General features: G+C 44.6%; 1 protein-coding gene across 1 annotated transcript in view; it reads right to left on the bottom strand.

Annotated features, from left to right (window-relative positions):
• The window catches only part of dnhd1 (dynein heavy chain domain 1), a 46796-nt gene extending 30605 nt beyond the window's left edge, over positions 1–16191 (bottom strand). Inside the window, exons 1-19 of the mRNA XM_031791428.1 lie at positions 15645–16191; positions 15326–15514; positions 15001–15204; positions 14684–14794; positions 14225–14381; positions 13781–14032; positions 13436–13579; positions 13115–13247; positions 12666–12901; positions 12293–12536; positions 11886–12043; positions 11642–11767; positions 11195–11471; positions 10980–11107; positions 6893–7091; positions 6266–6357; positions 5917–6145; positions 391–516; positions 74–171 (exon numbers count right to left, since the gene is read on the bottom strand). Coding sequence (XP_031647288.1) covers positions 74–171; positions 391–516; positions 5917–6145; positions 6266–6357; positions 6893–7091; positions 10980–11107; positions 11195–11471; positions 11642–11767; positions 11886–12043; positions 12293–12536; positions 12666–12901; positions 13115–13247; positions 13436–13579; positions 13781–14032; positions 14225–14381; positions 14684–14794; positions 15001–15204; positions 15326–15514; positions 15645–16054 — 3513 coding nt within the window. The 5' untranslated portion in view covers positions 16055–16191. The remainder of the gene's footprint in view (positions 1–73; positions 172–390; positions 517–5916; positions 6146–6265; positions 6358–6892; positions 7092–10979; positions 11108–11194; positions 11472–11641; positions 11768–11885; positions 12044–12292; positions 12537–12665; positions 12902–13114; positions 13248–13435; positions 13580–13780; positions 14033–14224; positions 14382–14683; positions 14795–15000; positions 15205–15325; positions 15515–15644) is intronic.
• Between the last annotated feature and the right edge of the window lie 2278 nt (positions 16192–18469).

The raw sequence follows: 18469 nt of genomic DNA on the forward strand, positions 1-18469 counted from the left end.
ATCCTGCATCACCCTCCAAAACAATCTATAATTGTGGCAGTTGTGGCAGAGGCATAAGAGACCCTGAACTCACCAGTTCTGCCTTCTGAACACTGACCGTTGTCTCGTAGAACATTTTGCTAAGGAAGACCCACTTCTGCTGGTACCTTTCAAAGAAATCAAGCAGTTCCTCTACATATTGCAAGTAGAGGAAAATATGGAAGTAAATCACAGTTGATAAAAAGTAGTATAAAGACGTCACAATAGGAGGACATTGTTAAACAGTATGGTCTTGAAAACAGTCATATTTATGTAAAGAAAGATCTATCTTCCCAAGCTTTTTGATTACTAGGGGTCTGGTCAAAAGTAGTGCACTTTGACATTTTGGGGGTGTAGCCTAGTTTACATTACCCAGTTCTTGCAACAGCTGCACCCAGTGTTCCACCTCCAGCCTGAACTCAGCAACGTGAGGAGAGAGCAGCATGTTGGACAGAGTCATTACACTGTCCTGTGTCTGAGCCAGGAGTGTCTCCAGACCTACAGTAAGAGATCAATACGTGTTTACGTGTTGCTGTGCATTTTGTTGCAAACCTTACTTTGCTAACTGACAACTTTACGTTTTTTTCTTTTTAATTACCGTTTATATTTTTAGTTTTTCCCTCACTCAACTTCTTTTCATTAAACTTTTTCACTCCGGACGCTTTATCTGGACATGGTTCGTCAGGACCTCCAACAGCCGAAGCTAAGTAATAACATTACCATGATGCCTTCTAATTGCAGTCGCTGTACTCATAATATACAGGAGAACGATCGCCTTACGGCGAGGATAGCTGTGCTGCAGGCCCAGCTTCAGACGCAATCGTTAGGCAAGGGTAATTTCAGTGTAGGAAAGGATGAAACAGCGTCTGTGCCACCAGTAAGTACAGATGGTAACGTTAGTATAAATCCCCTCGCACGGTCCCCGCAGCCGGACAACTTTCTCATGGCTTCTGGAGGGAAATGCTGTAGGAATGCTCAACCGGTGTCGCTCATTCAGCCGACAGAAACTTTCAACCGGTTTTCCCCATTAAGCAGCGAGTCGGAGTCAGAGGCCGAGCCTTCTCTGGTCTCTACTCCTCCCGTTACGGGGTCTTCTCTTGTATCTACTCCTCCCGTTACGGGGTCTTTTCTTGTATCTACTCCTCCCGTTACGGGGTCTTTTCTTGTCTCTACTCCTCCCGTTACGGGGTCTTTTCTTGTCTCTACTCCTCCCGTTACGGGGTCTGAGACGCCTAAGCTTCCCACCATTAGCTCTGACAAATTGAAAACTCTAGTCATTGGCGACTCCATTACCCGCAGTATTAGACTTAAAAAGAATCATCCAGCGATCATACACTGTTTACCAGGGGGCAGGGCTACCGACGTTAAGGCTAATCTGAAGATGGTGCTCCCCTCCCAGTTAGGGGGAGTGATGAGCTCTACAGCAGAGTCTCACAACTCAATCGCTAGTTGAAAACTGTTTTCTACCCCTCCCAAAAGATAGAATTTGTAATTGGCCCTCTTTCTGGGACTCACCCACAAACAGGACCAAGCCTGGCCTGCTGAGGAGTGACGGACTCCATCATAGCTGGAGGGGTGCTCTCATCTCATCTGCCAACATAGACAGGGCTCTAAGTCCTCTAGCTCCACAATGAAATAGGGTGCAGGCCAGGCAGCAGGCTGTTAGCCAGCCTGCCAGCTTAGTGGAGTCTGCCACTAGCACAGTCAGTGTAGTCAGCTCAGCTATCCCCATTGAGACCGTGTCTGTGCCTCGACCTAGTTTGGGCAAAACTAAACATGGTGGTGTTCGCCTTAGCAATCTCACTAGGACAAAGACCTATTCCATTCCTGCCATTATTGAAAGAGATCGTGATACCTTACATCTCAAAATAGGGCTACTTAATGTTACTTCAAAGGCAGTTATAGTCAATGAACTAATCACTGATCATAATCTTGATGTGATTGGCCTGACTGAAACATGGCTTAAGCCTGATGAATTTACTGTGTTAAATGAGGCCTCACCTCCTGGTTACACTAGTGACCATATCCCCTGTGCATCCCGCAAAGGCATTGCTAACCTGTGTTGCTAACATTTACGATAGCAAATTTCAATTTACAAAAAAATAAGACATTTTCGTCTTTTGAGCTTCTAGTCATGAAATCTATGCAGCCTACTCAATCACTTTTTATAGCTACTGTTTACAGGCCTCCTGGGACATATACAGCGTTCCTCACTGAGTTCGCTGCATTCCTATCGGACCTTGTAGTCATAGCAGATAGCATTCTAATTTTTGGTGATTTTAATATTCACATGGAAAAGTCCACAGACCCACTCCAAAAGGCTTTTGGAGCCATCATCGACTCAGTGGGTTTTGTCCAACATGTCTCTGGACCTACTCATTGTCACAGTCATACTCTGGACCTAGTTTTGTCCCATGGAATAAATGTTGTGGATCTTATATTTTCCTCATAATCCTGGACTATCGGACCACGATTTTATTACATTTGCAATCGCAACAAATAATCTGCTCAGGAGGAGCATCAAAAGGCGTTCTATAAATTCTCAGACAACACAAAGATTCCTTGATGCCCTTCCAGACTCCCTCTGCATAACAAGGACGTCAGAGGACAAAAATCTTAATCACCTAACTGTGGAACTCAATTTAACCTTGCACAATACCCTAGATGCAGTTGCACCCCTAAAAACAAAAATGATTTGTCATGAGAAACTAGCTCCATGGTATACAGAAAATACCCGAGCTCTGAAGCAAGCTTCCAGACAATTGGAACGGAAATGGCGCCACACCAAACTGGACATCTTCCGACTAGCTTGGAAAGACCGTACAGTGCAGTATCGAAGAGCCCTCACTGCTGCTTGATCATCCTATTTTTCCAACTTAATTGAGGAAAATAAGAACAATCCTAAATTTATTTTTGATACTGTCGCAAAGCTAACTAAAAAGCAGCATTCCCCAAGTGAGGATGGTTTTCACTTCAGCAGTAATAGATTCATGAACTTCTTTTAGGAACAGATCATGATCATTAGAAAGCAAATTACGGACGACTCTTTAAATCTGCATATTCCTTCAAAGCTCAGTTGTCCTGAGTCTGCACAACTCTGCAAGGACCTAGGATCAAGGGAGACACTCAAGTGTTTTAGTACTATATCTCTTGACACAATGATGAAAATAATCATGGCCTCTAAACCTTCAAGCTGCATACTGGACCCTATTCCAACTAAACTACTGAAAGAGCTGCTTCCTGTGCTTGGCCCTCCTATGTTGAACATAATAAACAGCTCCACCGGATGTGTACCAAACTCACTGGCAGTAATAAAACCTCTCTTGAAAAAGCCAAACCTTGACCCAGAAAATATTTTTTGAAACTATCGGCCTATATCAAATCTTCCATTTCTCTCAAAATGTTTTGAAAAAGATGTTGCGCAGCATCTCACTGCCTTCCTGAAGACAAACAATGTATACGAAATGCTTCAGTCTGGTTTTAGACCCCATCATAGCACTGAGACTGCACTTGTGAAGGTGGTAAATGACCTTTTAATGGCGTCAGACCAAGGCTCTGCATCTGTCCTCGTGCTCCTAGACCTTAGTGCTGCTTTTGATACCATCGATCACCACATTCTTTTGGAGAGATTGGAAACCCAAATTGGTCTACACGGACAAGTTCTGGCCTGGTTTAGATCTTATCTGTCGGAAAGATATCAGTTTGTCTCTGTGAATGGTTTGTCCTCTGACAAATCAACTGTAAATTTCGGTGTTCCTCAAGGTTGCGTTTTAGGACCACTATTGTTTTCACTATATTTTACCTCTTGGGGATGTCATTCGAAAACATAATGTTAACTTTCACTGCTATGCGGATGACACACAGCTGTTTATTTCAATGAAACATGGTGAAGCCCCAAAATTGCCCTCGCTAGAAGCCTGTGTTTCAGACATAAGGAAGTGGATGGCTGCTCTACTTTTAAACTCGGACAAAACAGAGATGCTTGTTTAGGTCCCAAGAAACAAAGAGGCTTTTTGTTCTTCTGTTCTTCTGTTGAATCTGACAATTAATCTTAATGGTTGTACAGTCGTCTCAAATAAAACTGTGAAGGACCTTGGCGTTACTCTGGACCCTGATCTCTCTTTTGACGAATATATCAAGACTGTTTTAAGGACAACTTTGTCCAAAAATGCTGCATAAAAATGTATCCATGCTTTTGTTACTTCTAGGTTAGACTACTGCAATGCTTTACTTTCCGGCTACCCGGATAAAGCACTAAATAAACTTCAGTTAGTGCTAAATACGGATGCTAGAATCCTGACTAGAACAAAAAAATGTGATCATATTACTCCAGTGCTAACCTCCCTACACTGACTTCCTGTTAAGTCAAAGGGCTGATTTCAAGGTTTTACTGCTAACCTACAAAGCATTACATGGGCTTGCTCCTACCTATCTTTCTGATTTGGTCCTGCCGTACATACCTACACATAACGTACGCTATGGTCACAAGATGCAGGCCTCCTAATTGTCCCTAGAATTTCTAAGCAAACAGCTGGAGGCAAGGCTTTCTCCGATAGAGCTCCATTTTTATGGAATGGTCTGCCTACCTATGTGAGAGACACAGACTTGGTCTCAACCTTTAAGTCTTTACTGAAGACTCATCTCTTCAGTAGGTCCTATGATTGAGTGTAGTCTGGCCCAGCAGTGTGAAGGTGAACAAAGGCTCCCCTCTCTCTACTTGGATTCTCTGCCTCTAACCCTATTACAGGGGCTGAGTCACTGGCTTACTGGTGCTCTTTCATGCCGTCCCTAGGAGGGGTGCATCACTTGAGTGGGTTGAGTCACTGACGTAATCTTCCTGACTGGGTTGGCGCCCCCCCTTGGGTTCAGCCGTGGCGGAGATCTTAGTGGGCTATACTCGGCCTTGTCTCAGGATGGTAAGTTGGTGGTTGAAGATATCTCTCTAGTGGTGTGGGGGCTGTGCTTTGGCAAAGTGGGTGGGGTTATATCCTTCCTGTTTGGCCCTGTCCGGGGGTATCATCGGATGGGGCCACAGTGTCTCCTGACCCCTCCTGTCTCAGCCTCCAGTATTTATGTTGCAGTAGTGTGTGTCAGGGTGCTAGGGTCAGTTTGTTATATCTGGAGTACTTCTCCTGTCTTATCTGGTGTCCTGTGTGAATTTAAGTATGCTCTCTCTATCTTTCTCTCTCTTGGAGGACCTGAGCCCTAGGACCATGCCTCAGGACTACCTGGCATGATGACTCCTTGCTGTCCCCAGCCCACCTGGCCGTGCTGCTGCTCCAGTTTCAACTGTTCTGCCTGCGGCTATAGAACCCTGACCTGTTCACCGGATGTGCTACCTGTCCCAGACCTGCTGTTTTCAACTCTCTAGAGACAGCAGGAGCGGTAGAGATACTCTTAATGATTGGCTATGAAAAGCCAACAGACATTTACTCCTGAGGTGTTGACTTGCTGTACGCTCGACAACTACTGTGATATTATTATTTGACCATGCTGGTCATTTATGAACATTTGAACATCTTGGCCATGTTCTGTTCCCACCCGGCACAGCCAGAAGAGGACTGGCCACCCCTCATAGCCTGGTTCCTCCCTAGGTTTCTTCCTAGGTTTTGGCCTTTCTAGGGATTTTTTCCTAGCCACCGTGCTTCTACACCTGCATTGCTTGCTGTTTGGGGTTTTAGGCTGGGTTTCTGTACAGCACTTTGAGATATCAGCTGATGTATGAAGGGCTATATAAATAAATTTGATTTGAACTTGACTTATTCTTTTAACAGCAACAATGACAATATCTGAAACAAAGGTGATTTAAATGAGAAAATATAATATAAAAAGGTGGTCTCAGAAATGTTACTTATTATTAACACAAAAAAACACTCCTTTCTCCCCGTTCAATCTCACCAATGATGGTGAAGGTGCCACTGTCACGAGAGTGCTGTATGGGTGTTTGGTAGTTTGAGACCAGGCCATTAGTGGGCTTCTTTCTCCGTGTGGCACCAAGCTGTGGTTTATCTTCCTGCCAAACAGTAACAATGAACTTGGCCAGTCGGAACAGTGCCCCCTCCCAGCGTCTCTGAAGCTTCCTGAAGGCCTGCTCCATGTCCGCCTCTGCCTTAGCCTCCTGGCAAATCTGACAAAGTCCCAAAGAGAGAGTTAAGTTACCCTGGAGTAAGACTGCATCCCAAATGGCACCCTATTCCCTATATAATGCCCTTCTTTTGAATGTGCTAAATGGATTTTCTGTTTTCACCTTGCTGATTTTATTCTGGTGCTCTCTCAGCTTCTTGGACATCAGGTCAGCTACAGTGAGGTTCCACTCTGGTGCATAAAGTAACCCCATACCTAGAAGAGGAGACAGAAGTATGGTATGTAAATCATGTTGTAAAGATGATTGCTTTTCATCATGTGTCATTCATCATTGTGTCTCAAATAGCACCAGTTTTGACCAGAGCCTTTAGGGCTTTAGGCTCTAGTCAAAAGTAATGCGCTACACTGAATGTACACTAGAAGGTGTTCCACAGGGATGCTGACCCATGTTGACTCAGTGAGGCTTTTCAAATTCAGGAACTCTGCTGAGCTTCCAACTTACTCTTGAAAGTACAATTTTGACATTGGGTAGTTTATCAGTAGTTTTCCTGTCATGTCAGTCATTTCAGACCTTAGAGCTATTTATAACTTGCCAGCAATGTCCAGTTGATCAACTAGCCCATGTCTGGTAATGTTTAGCTAGATTGTTTTGTCCATTGATTTTGTTGTAATGTTTGAGTCACTCAAATCACAACTGCAGGAAATGAGCTTTAAAACCTGCGGAGGTCCCATGGGTCCCGAGGTGGGGATTTGTTACTACACCACACTACTGCAGAAGCACTGGTCTAACCTTTGAAGATGTTCCTCCAGTGTTTGTGTTTGAGTGTGGGGCTGCTGAGTTTGGCCAGCACAGGGAGCTGCTGGTTGAAACGCTCAAGGATCCCCAGGGTCTCCTGCAGCACAGCATCTCGGGAAGGGATGGTCCTGGCCAGGGATACCGCCTGCTGCAGCCACTCATCCACCTTCTCCTGGGCTCTCGACACAACAAACTGACACCAAACATTTATATTTTTACATTTTTGTCATTTAGCAGATGCTCTTATTCAGATCTAATTAGTCAGTGTATTCAGCTAAGTTTAGTAGGAAAAAACTAACACATCACAATTCTTGCAAGTAGACTCACATTAACATCAAATTAACAGTAGGTGAAAATATTAGTCTTTCCCATATCAGATTCATATAAAATGTTATTGGTCACATACATGTGTTTAGCAGATGTTATTGTGGGTGTAGAGAAATGCTTGCGTTTCTAGCTCCAACAGTGCAGTAATATCTATCAAGTAATATCTAACAATTTCACAACAATACAAGCAAAACTAAAGTGAAGGAATGGAATTAACAATATATAAATATTTGGATGAGCAATGTCAAAGTGGCATAGAGTAAGATACAGTAGATGCATATGCATATGAGATAAGCAATGCAAAATATGTAAACACTATTAAAGTGGCCAGTGATTGCAAGTCTATGTTGTGGCAGATGGCAGGGAGAGGTGAGGGGGGTGGTAATTGAGGAAAGATATCTTGCAGGTAGCTGGCTCCACCCCAAGCCTTATATGGACTTCCTGTCCAAACGAGGCAACACTGGGAATCGTTAAGCCAGGGATTGCTTGGGGATAAAGGAGGAAGCAGCCTGCACAAAAGGGCGGGCAGGCAGGCAAATGAAACATACATTTATTTTTTTTAAATACCCAAATTACATGACCAGCCATGTTGCCAGGGAGATGCTATTGAGTGAAACTGACCCTACAGAAGCCCTGCCAAGACATCTGTGTGGTATGGATATAGAGGAAGTTGAATGTCCAGAAGATGATATGAACAGCCTAGTTACCATCACGCCTTGAGGGACTTGACATGACATTGACTGACTCTGACATTAACAAATCTCTGGTTGACTGTGTGTTGAGGAGGAAGTAGAATGTCCAGATGGAGACGGCCATGTTGCTTTTGCCAACACCCAGGAAAGTCTAGAAAATGTGACATTGTGTGACAGACTTTCAAGAACCTGACCAACTGTCTGTTACAGAGATCCAGGATTGTGATAACATACATGAACTCAAGTCCTTGGGTGGTTGTTGTCCTTGATGATCTTTTTGGCCTTCCTGTGACATCGGGTGCTGTAGGTGTCCTGTAGGGCATGTAGTTTGCCCCCGGTGATACGTTGGACAGACCGTACCACCCTCTGGGGAGCCCTGCGGTTGCGAGCAGTGCAGTTGCCATTACCAGGCGGTGATACAGTCGGACAGGATGCTCTTAATTGTGCATCTGTAAAAGTTTGAGGGTTAAGTTGCCAAGCCAAATTTCTTCAGCCTCCTGAGGTTGAAGAGGCGCTGTTGCGCCTTCTTCGCCACACAGTGTGCGGGACCATTTCAGTTTGTCAGTGATGTGTACGCCGAGGAACTTGAAGCTTCACACTTTCTCCACTGCGGTCCTGTCGATGTGGATAGGGAGGTGCTCCCTCTAACTGTTTCCTGAAGTCTGTTGACTTTGAGTGGAAGGTTATTTTCCTGGCACCACACTCCCAGGGCCTTCACCTCCTTCCTGTAGGCTGTCTCGTCATTGTTGGTAATCAAGCCTACTACTGTTTTGTCATCTGCAAACTTGATGATTGAGTTGGAGGTGTGCTTGGCCACGCAGTCATGGGTGAACAGGGAGTGCAGGAGGGGGCTGAGCAGGCACCCTTGTGGGGCCCCAGTGTTGAGGATCAGTGAAGGGGAAGTGTTGTTTCCTACCTTCACCACCTGGGGGGGGGGGCAGCCCGTCGAAGTCCAGGACCCAGTTGCACAGGGCGGGGTTCAGACCCAGGGCCTCAAGCTTAATGATGATCTTGGAGGGTACTATGGTGTTGAATGCTGAGTAGTCAATGAACATCATTCTTACATAGGTATTCTTCTTGTCCAGATGGGATAGGGCAGTGTGCAGTGCGATGGCAATTGCATCGTCTGTCGCTCTATTGGGGTTGTAAGAAAATTGAAGTGGGTCTACGGTGTTAGGTAAGATAGAGGTGATTTGATCCTTAACTAGTCTCTCAAAGCACTTCATGATGACAGAAGTGAGTGCTATGGGACAATAGTCATCTAGTTTAGTTACCTTTGTTTTCTTGGGTACAGGAAAAATTGTGTCCATCTTGAAGCATGTGGGGACAGCAGACTGAGAAAGGGAGAGATTGAATATGTCCGTAAACACTCCAGCCAGCTGATCTGTGCATGCCTTGCATGGTTAACACTCTTAAATGTCTTACTCATGTCGGTCACGGAGAAGGAGAGCCCACAGTCCTTGGTAGCGGGCCATGTCGGTGGCACTGTGTTATCCTCAAAGCGAGTGAAGAAGGTGTTTAGCTTGTCCGAAAGAAAGACATCGGTGTCTGCGACATGGCTGGTTTTCCCTCTGTAGTCCATGATTGTCTGTATACCCTGCAACATACATCTCGTGTCTAAGCTATTGAATTGCAACTCCTTTGTCTCTATACTGATGTTTTGCCTGTTTGATTGCCTTACAAAAGGAAATAACTACACTGTATTCTGCAATATTCCCAGTCACCTTGCAATGGATAAATGCTGTGGTTCGCATTTTCAGTTTTGCGCAAATGCTATCATCAATCCACGGTTTCTGGTTAGGGTAGGTTTTAATATTAACAGTGGGTACAACATTTCCTATACACTTCCTGTTAAACTTAGTCACCGTATCAGTGTATTCGTCAATGTTATTCTCTTAGGCTACCCGGAACATATCCCAGTCCGCGTGATCAAAACAATCTTGAAGCATGGATTCCGATTGGTCAGACCAGCATTGAATAGTCCTTAGCATGAGTACTTCCTGTTTGAGTTTCTGCCTATAGGATGGGAGGAGCAAAATGGAGTCGTGATCAGATTCGCCGAAGGGAGGGCGGGGGAGGGCCTTGTAGGCATCCCGGAAGTTGGAGTAGCAGTAGTCGAGTGTTTTAGTAGCGAGAGTACTACAGTCAGTGTTGATAGCAAATTTGAGGAAAACGCTACCAAAGTTCTATGTTAAAATCCCATGCTACAATTAAATGAGGCCTGAGGATATGTGGTTTCCAGTTTGCATAAAGTCCCGTGAAATTATTTGAGGGCCATTGTGGTAATGGCTTGAGGAGGAATATACACGACTGTGACTATAACTGAAGAGAATTTTCTTGGGAGGTAATATGGTTGGCATTTGATTGTGATAACATACATGAAGTATTTTTGTTCACCCAACCTAGAATACCTCACAATCACACCATGAGTAGTTAATCATGAAACATACACCTCCGCCCTTCTTCTTCCCGGAGAGATATTTATTCCTGTCTGCGCGATGAACTGAGAACCCAACTGGTTGGACGGACACATAGACAGTATATCCCGAGAGAGCCATGTTTCTGTGAAACAGTATGTTACAATCCCTGATGTCTCTCTGGAAGGAAATCTTCGCCCTGAGCTCGTCAACTTTATTATCCAGGGACTGAACATTAGCGAGTAATATACTCAGAAGCAGTGGGTGGTGTGTGCGCCTCCTGAGTCGGTCTATAAGTCCTCTCCGAATACCTCTTCTCCGCCAGCTGTGTTTGGATCAGCCTCTGGAATCAGTTCAATTGCCCTCGGGCGTACGAACAAAGGATCCGATTCGGGAGAGTCGTATTCCTGGTCGTAATACTGGTGAGTTACCGCCACTCTGATATGCAAAAGCTATTCCCGGCTGTATGTAATAACAAAAAAACAATACTGCAAAGTTGCCTAGGGTCTAGAAGCACGGCTGTCCTATATCGGCGCCATTTTCTATTTCAATAAGCATACTAGATTCCTGCTATCACTTATTATTAGTATTAGTATGTTGTTAATCAACCTAGAGGCTATTAGAATAGAGCAACCAGACAGACACCTTGCTGAAGAGCAGCAGCCTCCACTCTTGGATCTGGGAGGTGGATACAGTCATCAGCTCCCACAGTCCTTTGCGAGCTTCCATCTTCTGCTTGGCTGTGGTTACAAAAGTCAAATCCAGAGGGTTTCCTACAGAGGGAACACAGATAAGAGAGTGAGGAAGGAGCGATGTAAACACAAGGCAGGCACCATCCTTCAGTCCCTCTCTCATCTCACCTCTGAGACTTTTACTTGTCCTGCTGAGCTCTGTCAGGCGAGCAGAGACAGCATACACCTGTCTGCACATGATCTTGAGCTTGTTGAGCATCTGAGCAGCATTCTGAGTGGGGTCCAGATATGGTCCAGAGGTGGCTTTGGTCACCATCTCGTCCAGGTCGTGGGCCAGGGAGGAGAAGGTGTTGTCCAGGGTGTCAGCCATGGAGGGAAGACGCTGGCACACTGTATCTGCTCCCTGCTTCAGGAGAGGAACAAAAATGTCCCACAGGTCCAGCATCTAAATACAGGGGGAGGGGTGGATAAACACACAACATTTGGAAATGCACTGCGATATCTATATGAATAAAGCAATAAAAACAACAGTATCTGTAGGTAGCTCTTCTTGTGATGACTCAAAATAGGTACAAGGAAATGATTCAGACATATCAAAAGCTATGTGTTTAAAACCTGTTCCTCCAACAACAGCTCATCTGGTGTCATCTGTCTGTAGTTGGTTCGAACGGTTTCCTGGAGAGAGTGTAGGTACTCTAGTTGATGTTGCATGTCATCAGACATTTTCGCACAGCGTTTCACCTGAGGGAAGAAATCCAATGGGGTCGATAAAATATACACTATTGATTAAAGGAAGAAAATAATTATTAGATGACTATGCACAGTAATAACTACAGAAAGGTGCATGTGTAGGCAATACCATGCTGGCATAGTGGGTGAAGTCGTTGAAATCTGTGGGTTCGACCCTAAGACCTTCCACAGCTCTCTTCAGTTCTAATATCAAGTTCTCTGAGCGCAGCTTCAGCTCCTCATTCAACAGAGTCAACACATCCTCCTCTATGGAGTTCAACAGAGGCCCTGCGTGGAGAAACAAAACCACACATTCAGGATTCTTCCCAAATGGCACCCTATTCAGGGCAATACTTTGACTAGGGCCGATGTGCAGGGCCTCACAATCATAACAAAAGGTCCCCAGTCATACCAGTAAAACACCGTCACACACTCGTACGCACATCACACACATGCAGTAACTAAGTTGGCCTAAAGTCACACAGCACATGCAACCAAAAAACACCAGCACACCCACAAACAACCACACCCACACACCTATCTTCTCCTGGATGTGGGAGCAGGTGACAATGAGCAGCTTGTTGGAGGTAGTGAGAGAGGGGGGCACTGTGCGCACCCTGTCAGTCCAGAAGCGCACCTTCTGAATGTGCTCCTCGTAGCGTAAGGCAGGCATGCCCCTCATGGTCTCCAGAGAAGCTGGACTCCATTGGCTGGTAAACAGATGAATGTCAACCAACCAGGAGAGTCCCTCACACAGCTGCTGGATCTCAAGCCCAGCCTCCTGTGGGTCAAGGGAGAATCAACAAACAATCCATTATTCAGAAACCAAACATGATGAAAGGATAGTGAGTGCATCATTGTAGAGCTTTTCAGGGATCCATTCAGATGGATGGCAAAAAGTGTGAATGACCTGTGAGATCCTGGCTTGCTCTTTCTGGACCTCCTTAGCCCCAGCATTGAGGCTGAGCTGCCATTCCAGCTGTTTACTGGACAGGGGGTAGTACTGCCCTCTCAGCCTCTGGCCCTGGACCATCAGAGGGGTCAGCTTGGGCAGCACCAGCCTGGGAGCTGATAGAACACAATGAGGCTCCCGCTTGGAGGAGAAGCTGCTGACACCAGTCGGCTCACTGTCCTTCTCCCCAAAAGCTGAGAACCATGCACATACAAACACAGGCGATGAGCATAAGAAAATATATATCTCTGCCTGTTTTTTGTTTTTGTGCTTCAACTTGTGTTTACCATGAATTAGACATTTTTCCTGGGTAAGCCCTGTTATAGGATGAACAACATATTTTATCAAATGATGGACTGTGGTACAACTGGGAAGATAAAATAATCTCCTTTCCTGTTCAGCATTACCTGTGATACAATTACTTCCACTGGTACAGGTCAGGCTCAGGTCAGGGCTTAGCTCCTGAGCAGCACTGGTGAGGGAGGTGCTGGCAGACACACTCTCCTTGGCATCAAGACAGTAACTACAAGTGTCAAATACCTACAAGAGCAAAACCACATTAGTATGTAAGACTCGCTGGGACACATAACTGGGAATTCTGTGCCGAGTTAATCACAACCTTGACCTAATTGAATGTCTGCATCCCAAATGGCACCCTATTCCCTATATAGTGCACCACTTTTGACCAGAGCCCATCCTTCAGTGTGTGGTTAATTGAGTGATCTCACCTGAAGGGCAGAGTTTGCGACTGACAGCAGTGCCCCTCGCAGCACCTCCTGGAACAAGTGCATGGGTGGGAACAAAGTTGGCTGACCGTCTGCTCCGAATATCAGCTCTGCTTGGAACAGACTCCCCTGCTGTGGCTGCACTCTCTATCGAGAAACATGGAATCAATACCATTACCGGCAAACCTGTCATTAACATGATGATGCGAATCCCAAATGTCACCATATTCCCTACATGATCCACTACTTGTACCATGGGCCCTAGTCAAAGGTAGTGCACTATATATGGAAAACGGTGCCATTTGGGATGCAACCATTGTGTTATTTCATGTTCTTCTTTCTCTTCACCTTCATGACGTTGTTGAGGAAAGAAGTGACCTCTCGGTGGGCGATTGTGACGATACCCTGCACGATCATATGATCGGCCAGGGCGGCCATATTTCCCAGCTGCTGCAGGACGTACTCTGCCCGGCCCAGCTCCTTCCTCAGGTCCCTCAGATGAGCCAGCTGGAGGTACAGGGGCTGGCTGCGCTGGCTAAGCTGGGAGTGTTCAACAAGTAACTGCAGCTCCTGGTGAGCCCCATAGCTGTCCTCCTGGACCTGGAAGAAGGTCTTTTATTAATCTATATGAGATGGAAATGTGTCTTCTGCTGTACCCAACCCCTCTGATATCCACACACAAACACACTTTAGAGAGAGGGATGGAGGCCAACAGGCCAAGCTCTTGGCTGTGTCAGGCCTAGCAGTCAATTTGCGTTCCTCTGTCTAAGGATAAGAATAGTAGTTACAAACCATGTTGAGGATGAGAGCACGATACTGCAAGAATATCTCAAGAAGCCTGCGGCACTCCTGGTTCTTTTTCATGAGGGCATTCTGGAAGTCCAGAAGGGTGTAGGTCTTGCATTCATCCTGTGGCAACCAATGAACCCCTTTCAGTTCTTCAATCAGTCTGAAAACAGCAAGAAAAAAGTATTTAACACGGTGTGCATTTCAACATAAATAAAAAAACAATTTCAATGTTAATCATGGACCAAAATGAACAATAAGGTCCCATGTGCATGTGACTGTAAAGTTGATGTACAACACTATTGTCTGCATCCCAAATGGCACCCTATTCCTATATAGTGCATTTATTTTGACCAGAGCCATGGGCTCTGCCATGGGCTCTGCCATGGGCACTGGTCAAAAGTAGTGCACGAAATAGGGAATAGGATGTCATTTGGGATGCAACAATAATGTGATGCAGAATACCTGGAGAATTGAAAGAGAGCGTCTCTGAACTGGGGTACAGCCATGAGTAGCAGGCCCTGCAGTACTTCACCCTTCCTCTGCAGAGTGATCTTACACACGCTTCTATGCCACCTGTGACACGCAACAGCAACATAAAGTTGACAAAGAAAATAGTTTTAATGAAGGGAGAGAATTGCAACTCGCCAAAAAAGTGACATGATACAATACATGTGGACAGTTAAGATGTGTTCCAAAGTCTGTCCCCTATGAGCCTTGGTCAAAAGTAGTGCACTGAAGGGAGGGAATAGGGTGCCATATGGAATGCAATCGTAGCCTACCTGATGAATGCCTTACGAAGTAAATAGTCCCTGAAAAATGGGATATCCTGCAAGGCTCTCCACAGTATGGCCTCCCGATGCCACTCTGCCAGAGAAAGGAGCCCAGCACTGCATCCATCCTGCACATGCAGCACAGAGGAGGGGGAGAAGATGAAGTGCTCAGTGCCTGCTCTATTGGGGGGGACCACACGAAGGTCATACGGTCTACAAAAAAAAAGAAAACACATCCAATGAACAAATTGTATCTGCAAAATAGTGTGAATGCTACAGAAGACTGGCAAAGCCACTGTTATTACACTATGACCTTGGCTATGGTGTTCACTACCTGAATGGGCCATTGTTCACAGCTTGCAAGTGGAAAAACTGAAGCTTTCCCAGATGTCTTTTCTTCGCAAAGATTTCCACCACCTCTGTGCCAGTCAGAGGCTCTCTGTGCTTGGCATCTTTTCTGTCTTCTGTCTCCTTGTCTTGATCAGCCATCTTTACCTGGGACACGTCTCCATGATCTGTAAAGCTGAATCAACAATAGACACACTACTAAATGTGCTATCTGAATGTGCTTTTTATTTTTTGGAAAGACCAATGTCACATTTGAACACGAGTGAAATGAAGCAGCAAACACACATGCTCACTGCTTAACCTACCTGTCCAAAGCAGATTCCTCAAATGACACCTGAGTAGCTTTGACAGGGATATCAGTCCCCAGCGCTGAAGCGATCAGACAAGGTCCCTCCATCCACAGTGACTCCCTCATGGCCAGCTCAGGACCCACCTCTGCCACGAGGTGAGGGAGCTCCACCATGGACAAAGGAGTGGGAGCAGGGGAGAGGTTTCCAGTGCTAAGGGCTCGACCTGGCTGGGGCTCATACATGAAGGCTGGTGAGGAGGCATGGTGCTCCTGAGACTCCAGTGGTGGCAGTGAGAGAACAGAGGCCACATTTGCTGCTGGGATAGAGTCATGTTTCCTCTCTCTGTGATCCAGGGAACCATCCCTTGGCCTTGCTATGCCTCTTGCACGGGTCCTGTGTTGACTATCTCTTTTTGGAGCAGGCATAATTGTAGGTTTATATCATTAGTTCTGCCACAAAACTCCAAGCTTTAGCGACTATTTGCTGAGATCATCTTCATATTCCTATGTTGAGCCCAACTCGGGGAAAAAAACTCCCAAGAATTCCTGCCATAAATGAGGAAAAGAGCACAACCTCTCATTTAAAGGGATGCCAGATTGTGCAGATAAAATATAGTTAAGGCTAGAAACTTAGTCGTGGCCTCCATTATCTTTGACAGCTGAACTTTTTGGGGGGCACGATAAGATATTAGAGAAGATACAAAAACAGGAAATACCTCTTGACAGCATTGCTACCTGTTAGCAAGCGTTACCGTTAGCGAATGCAAAAAAATCAATGCGTGTAAAAGTTGATTTTATGGGGGGAAAAGTTGGAAGGTAGCTAGCAATCTAAGATACCTTGCATGTATATATACGTGTACATTTAGATAGGAAAAGGGCTAACTAGCATTATTAACTATGTAACTTTTCAAACGTTCTCACCTGTACGGTGAAATTGATCCACTGCAAAATATCAGCAGGTCTCGTTCCCATAGTTACATGAGACGCAACGTCAACGTTTATGGCCCATATTGTGGGATTACGTATGTTCCACAAGGGAGCGCTAGAAGATGCAACATTAGTTATTGGAGAAACTGCCAGGAGTGTGACATTTTGTTTTTGTCCATACATTAATAAATGCTCATAATAGACACAGGAAAACCTGGCTCCCTGTAGATGAAAGGCTGTGTAACCACAGCACCACAGCAGAACCTGAGACAGAGCTGCAGTTCATGAGAAAAAACACACAAAAAGCAATTAGAGAGTGTTATTTCCCCAAAATTTCAAAGACTTCTCTGATGAGAATATGCTACCCATCCTGTTGGGGGATAATGCAGAGAGCTGTGGGTTGGCAGCGCACTACATTGCTGCCTGCAATAAAATGAGGGACAGTGTCTGACAGACCAACCAACCTGCACATGTCCTCTATACTTATTGTTATTGGTCAATCTATGGTAGTCCCATTGACAATATTGATTATTTTAATTATGTTAATATTGTAAATCTCCAAAGTAAGCTTTGGCAATATGTACACCACATTTCAAAAGTTTGGGGTCCTTGTTTTTGAAAGAAAAGCACATTTTTTGTCCATAAAAATAACATAAATTGATCAGAAATACAGTGTAGACAGTGTTAGTGTTGTAAATGGCTATTGTAGCTGGAAAAGGCGGATGGAATATTTCTATGGAATATCTATATAGTCGTACAGAGGCCCATTATCAGCAACCATTACTCCTGTGTTTCAACGGCACGTTGTGTTAGCTAATCCAAGTTTATCATTTTAAAAGGCTAATTGATCATTAGAAAACCCTTTTGCATAGCAGAAAACTCTATTTCTGATTAAAGAAGCAATAAAACTGGCCAACAGACATGTTGAGTATCTGGAGCATCAGCATTTGTGGGTTCGATTACAGGCTCTAAGTGACCCAAAACATTTGAACAGTAGTGTACATTGTTACATCATGCCAATAAAGCAAATTGAATTGGAGAGAGAGAGAGCGAGAGTCAGAAATATTTGTGATGCTTTCATAATCCAAGTTTGTGCAGACTTTGATAACTAATGTTGAACTCACAGGACAAAAAGGGCCCACTGGTTTTTATATCATACATAACCTGGCAGGAACTATAATAAGGACGTACACATTTGAATTAACTTCAATTTACACAATTTAACATGGACTAACCCTGTACCAGAATTTAAAATGCATTATTCACTAAGAGTAGTATAACCCTAGGGCAATTGAGTTAATTGCCACAGTTTTGGTTAAGAAAAATACACTAATTCCTTACTAGCATCAGTATGAAGAAAATTGCCACATCACACATTTATATTAAATTCATTACAGCAAGGTGCAGTCTGTATTAAAATGTTGCAAAACCTGATCCAACCTGATTTACTTTTTTCTCTCGGGTGAGAATACATTTTCCTGCTCTTCTGCAAGTGATGAGGTGAGCTCTATTAGTAGTGTCTTATTTCCATGACACAATCAGGGTTAGTGGGAAGAAATTCATTCTGTGTGTGTGTCTGGACATGTTTAACTATACTTGTGCGGACCAGAAGTCCCCATAAGAATAGTAAACAACCAAAAATGTACCAACTAGGGGACATTTTGTTAGTCCCCATATGGTCAAATGCTATTTCTAGGGGTTTTAGGGTTACGGTTAGAGTTAGGTTCAGGAGCTAGATTAGGTTTTGGGGTAAAGGTTAAAGTTTAGGGGTTCTAGAAAATAGGACTTTGAGTGGGACTGAAGTGTGACCACACAAGTTTAGTTATACAAGAATGTGTGTGTATGTACGTGCACACACTTGTGTCAATTAATTTAGTCTTAAACCTGTAAAACAAAGCAGGTTTAACAACAAGA

Source organism: Oncorhynchus kisutch, linkage group LG15, assembly GCF_002021735.2.
Source record: "Oncorhynchus kisutch isolate 150728-3 linkage group LG15, Okis_V2, whole genome shotgun sequence".
NCBI classification, from domain to species: domain Eukaryota; kingdom Metazoa; phylum Chordata; class Actinopteri; order Salmoniformes; family Salmonidae; genus Oncorhynchus; species Oncorhynchus kisutch.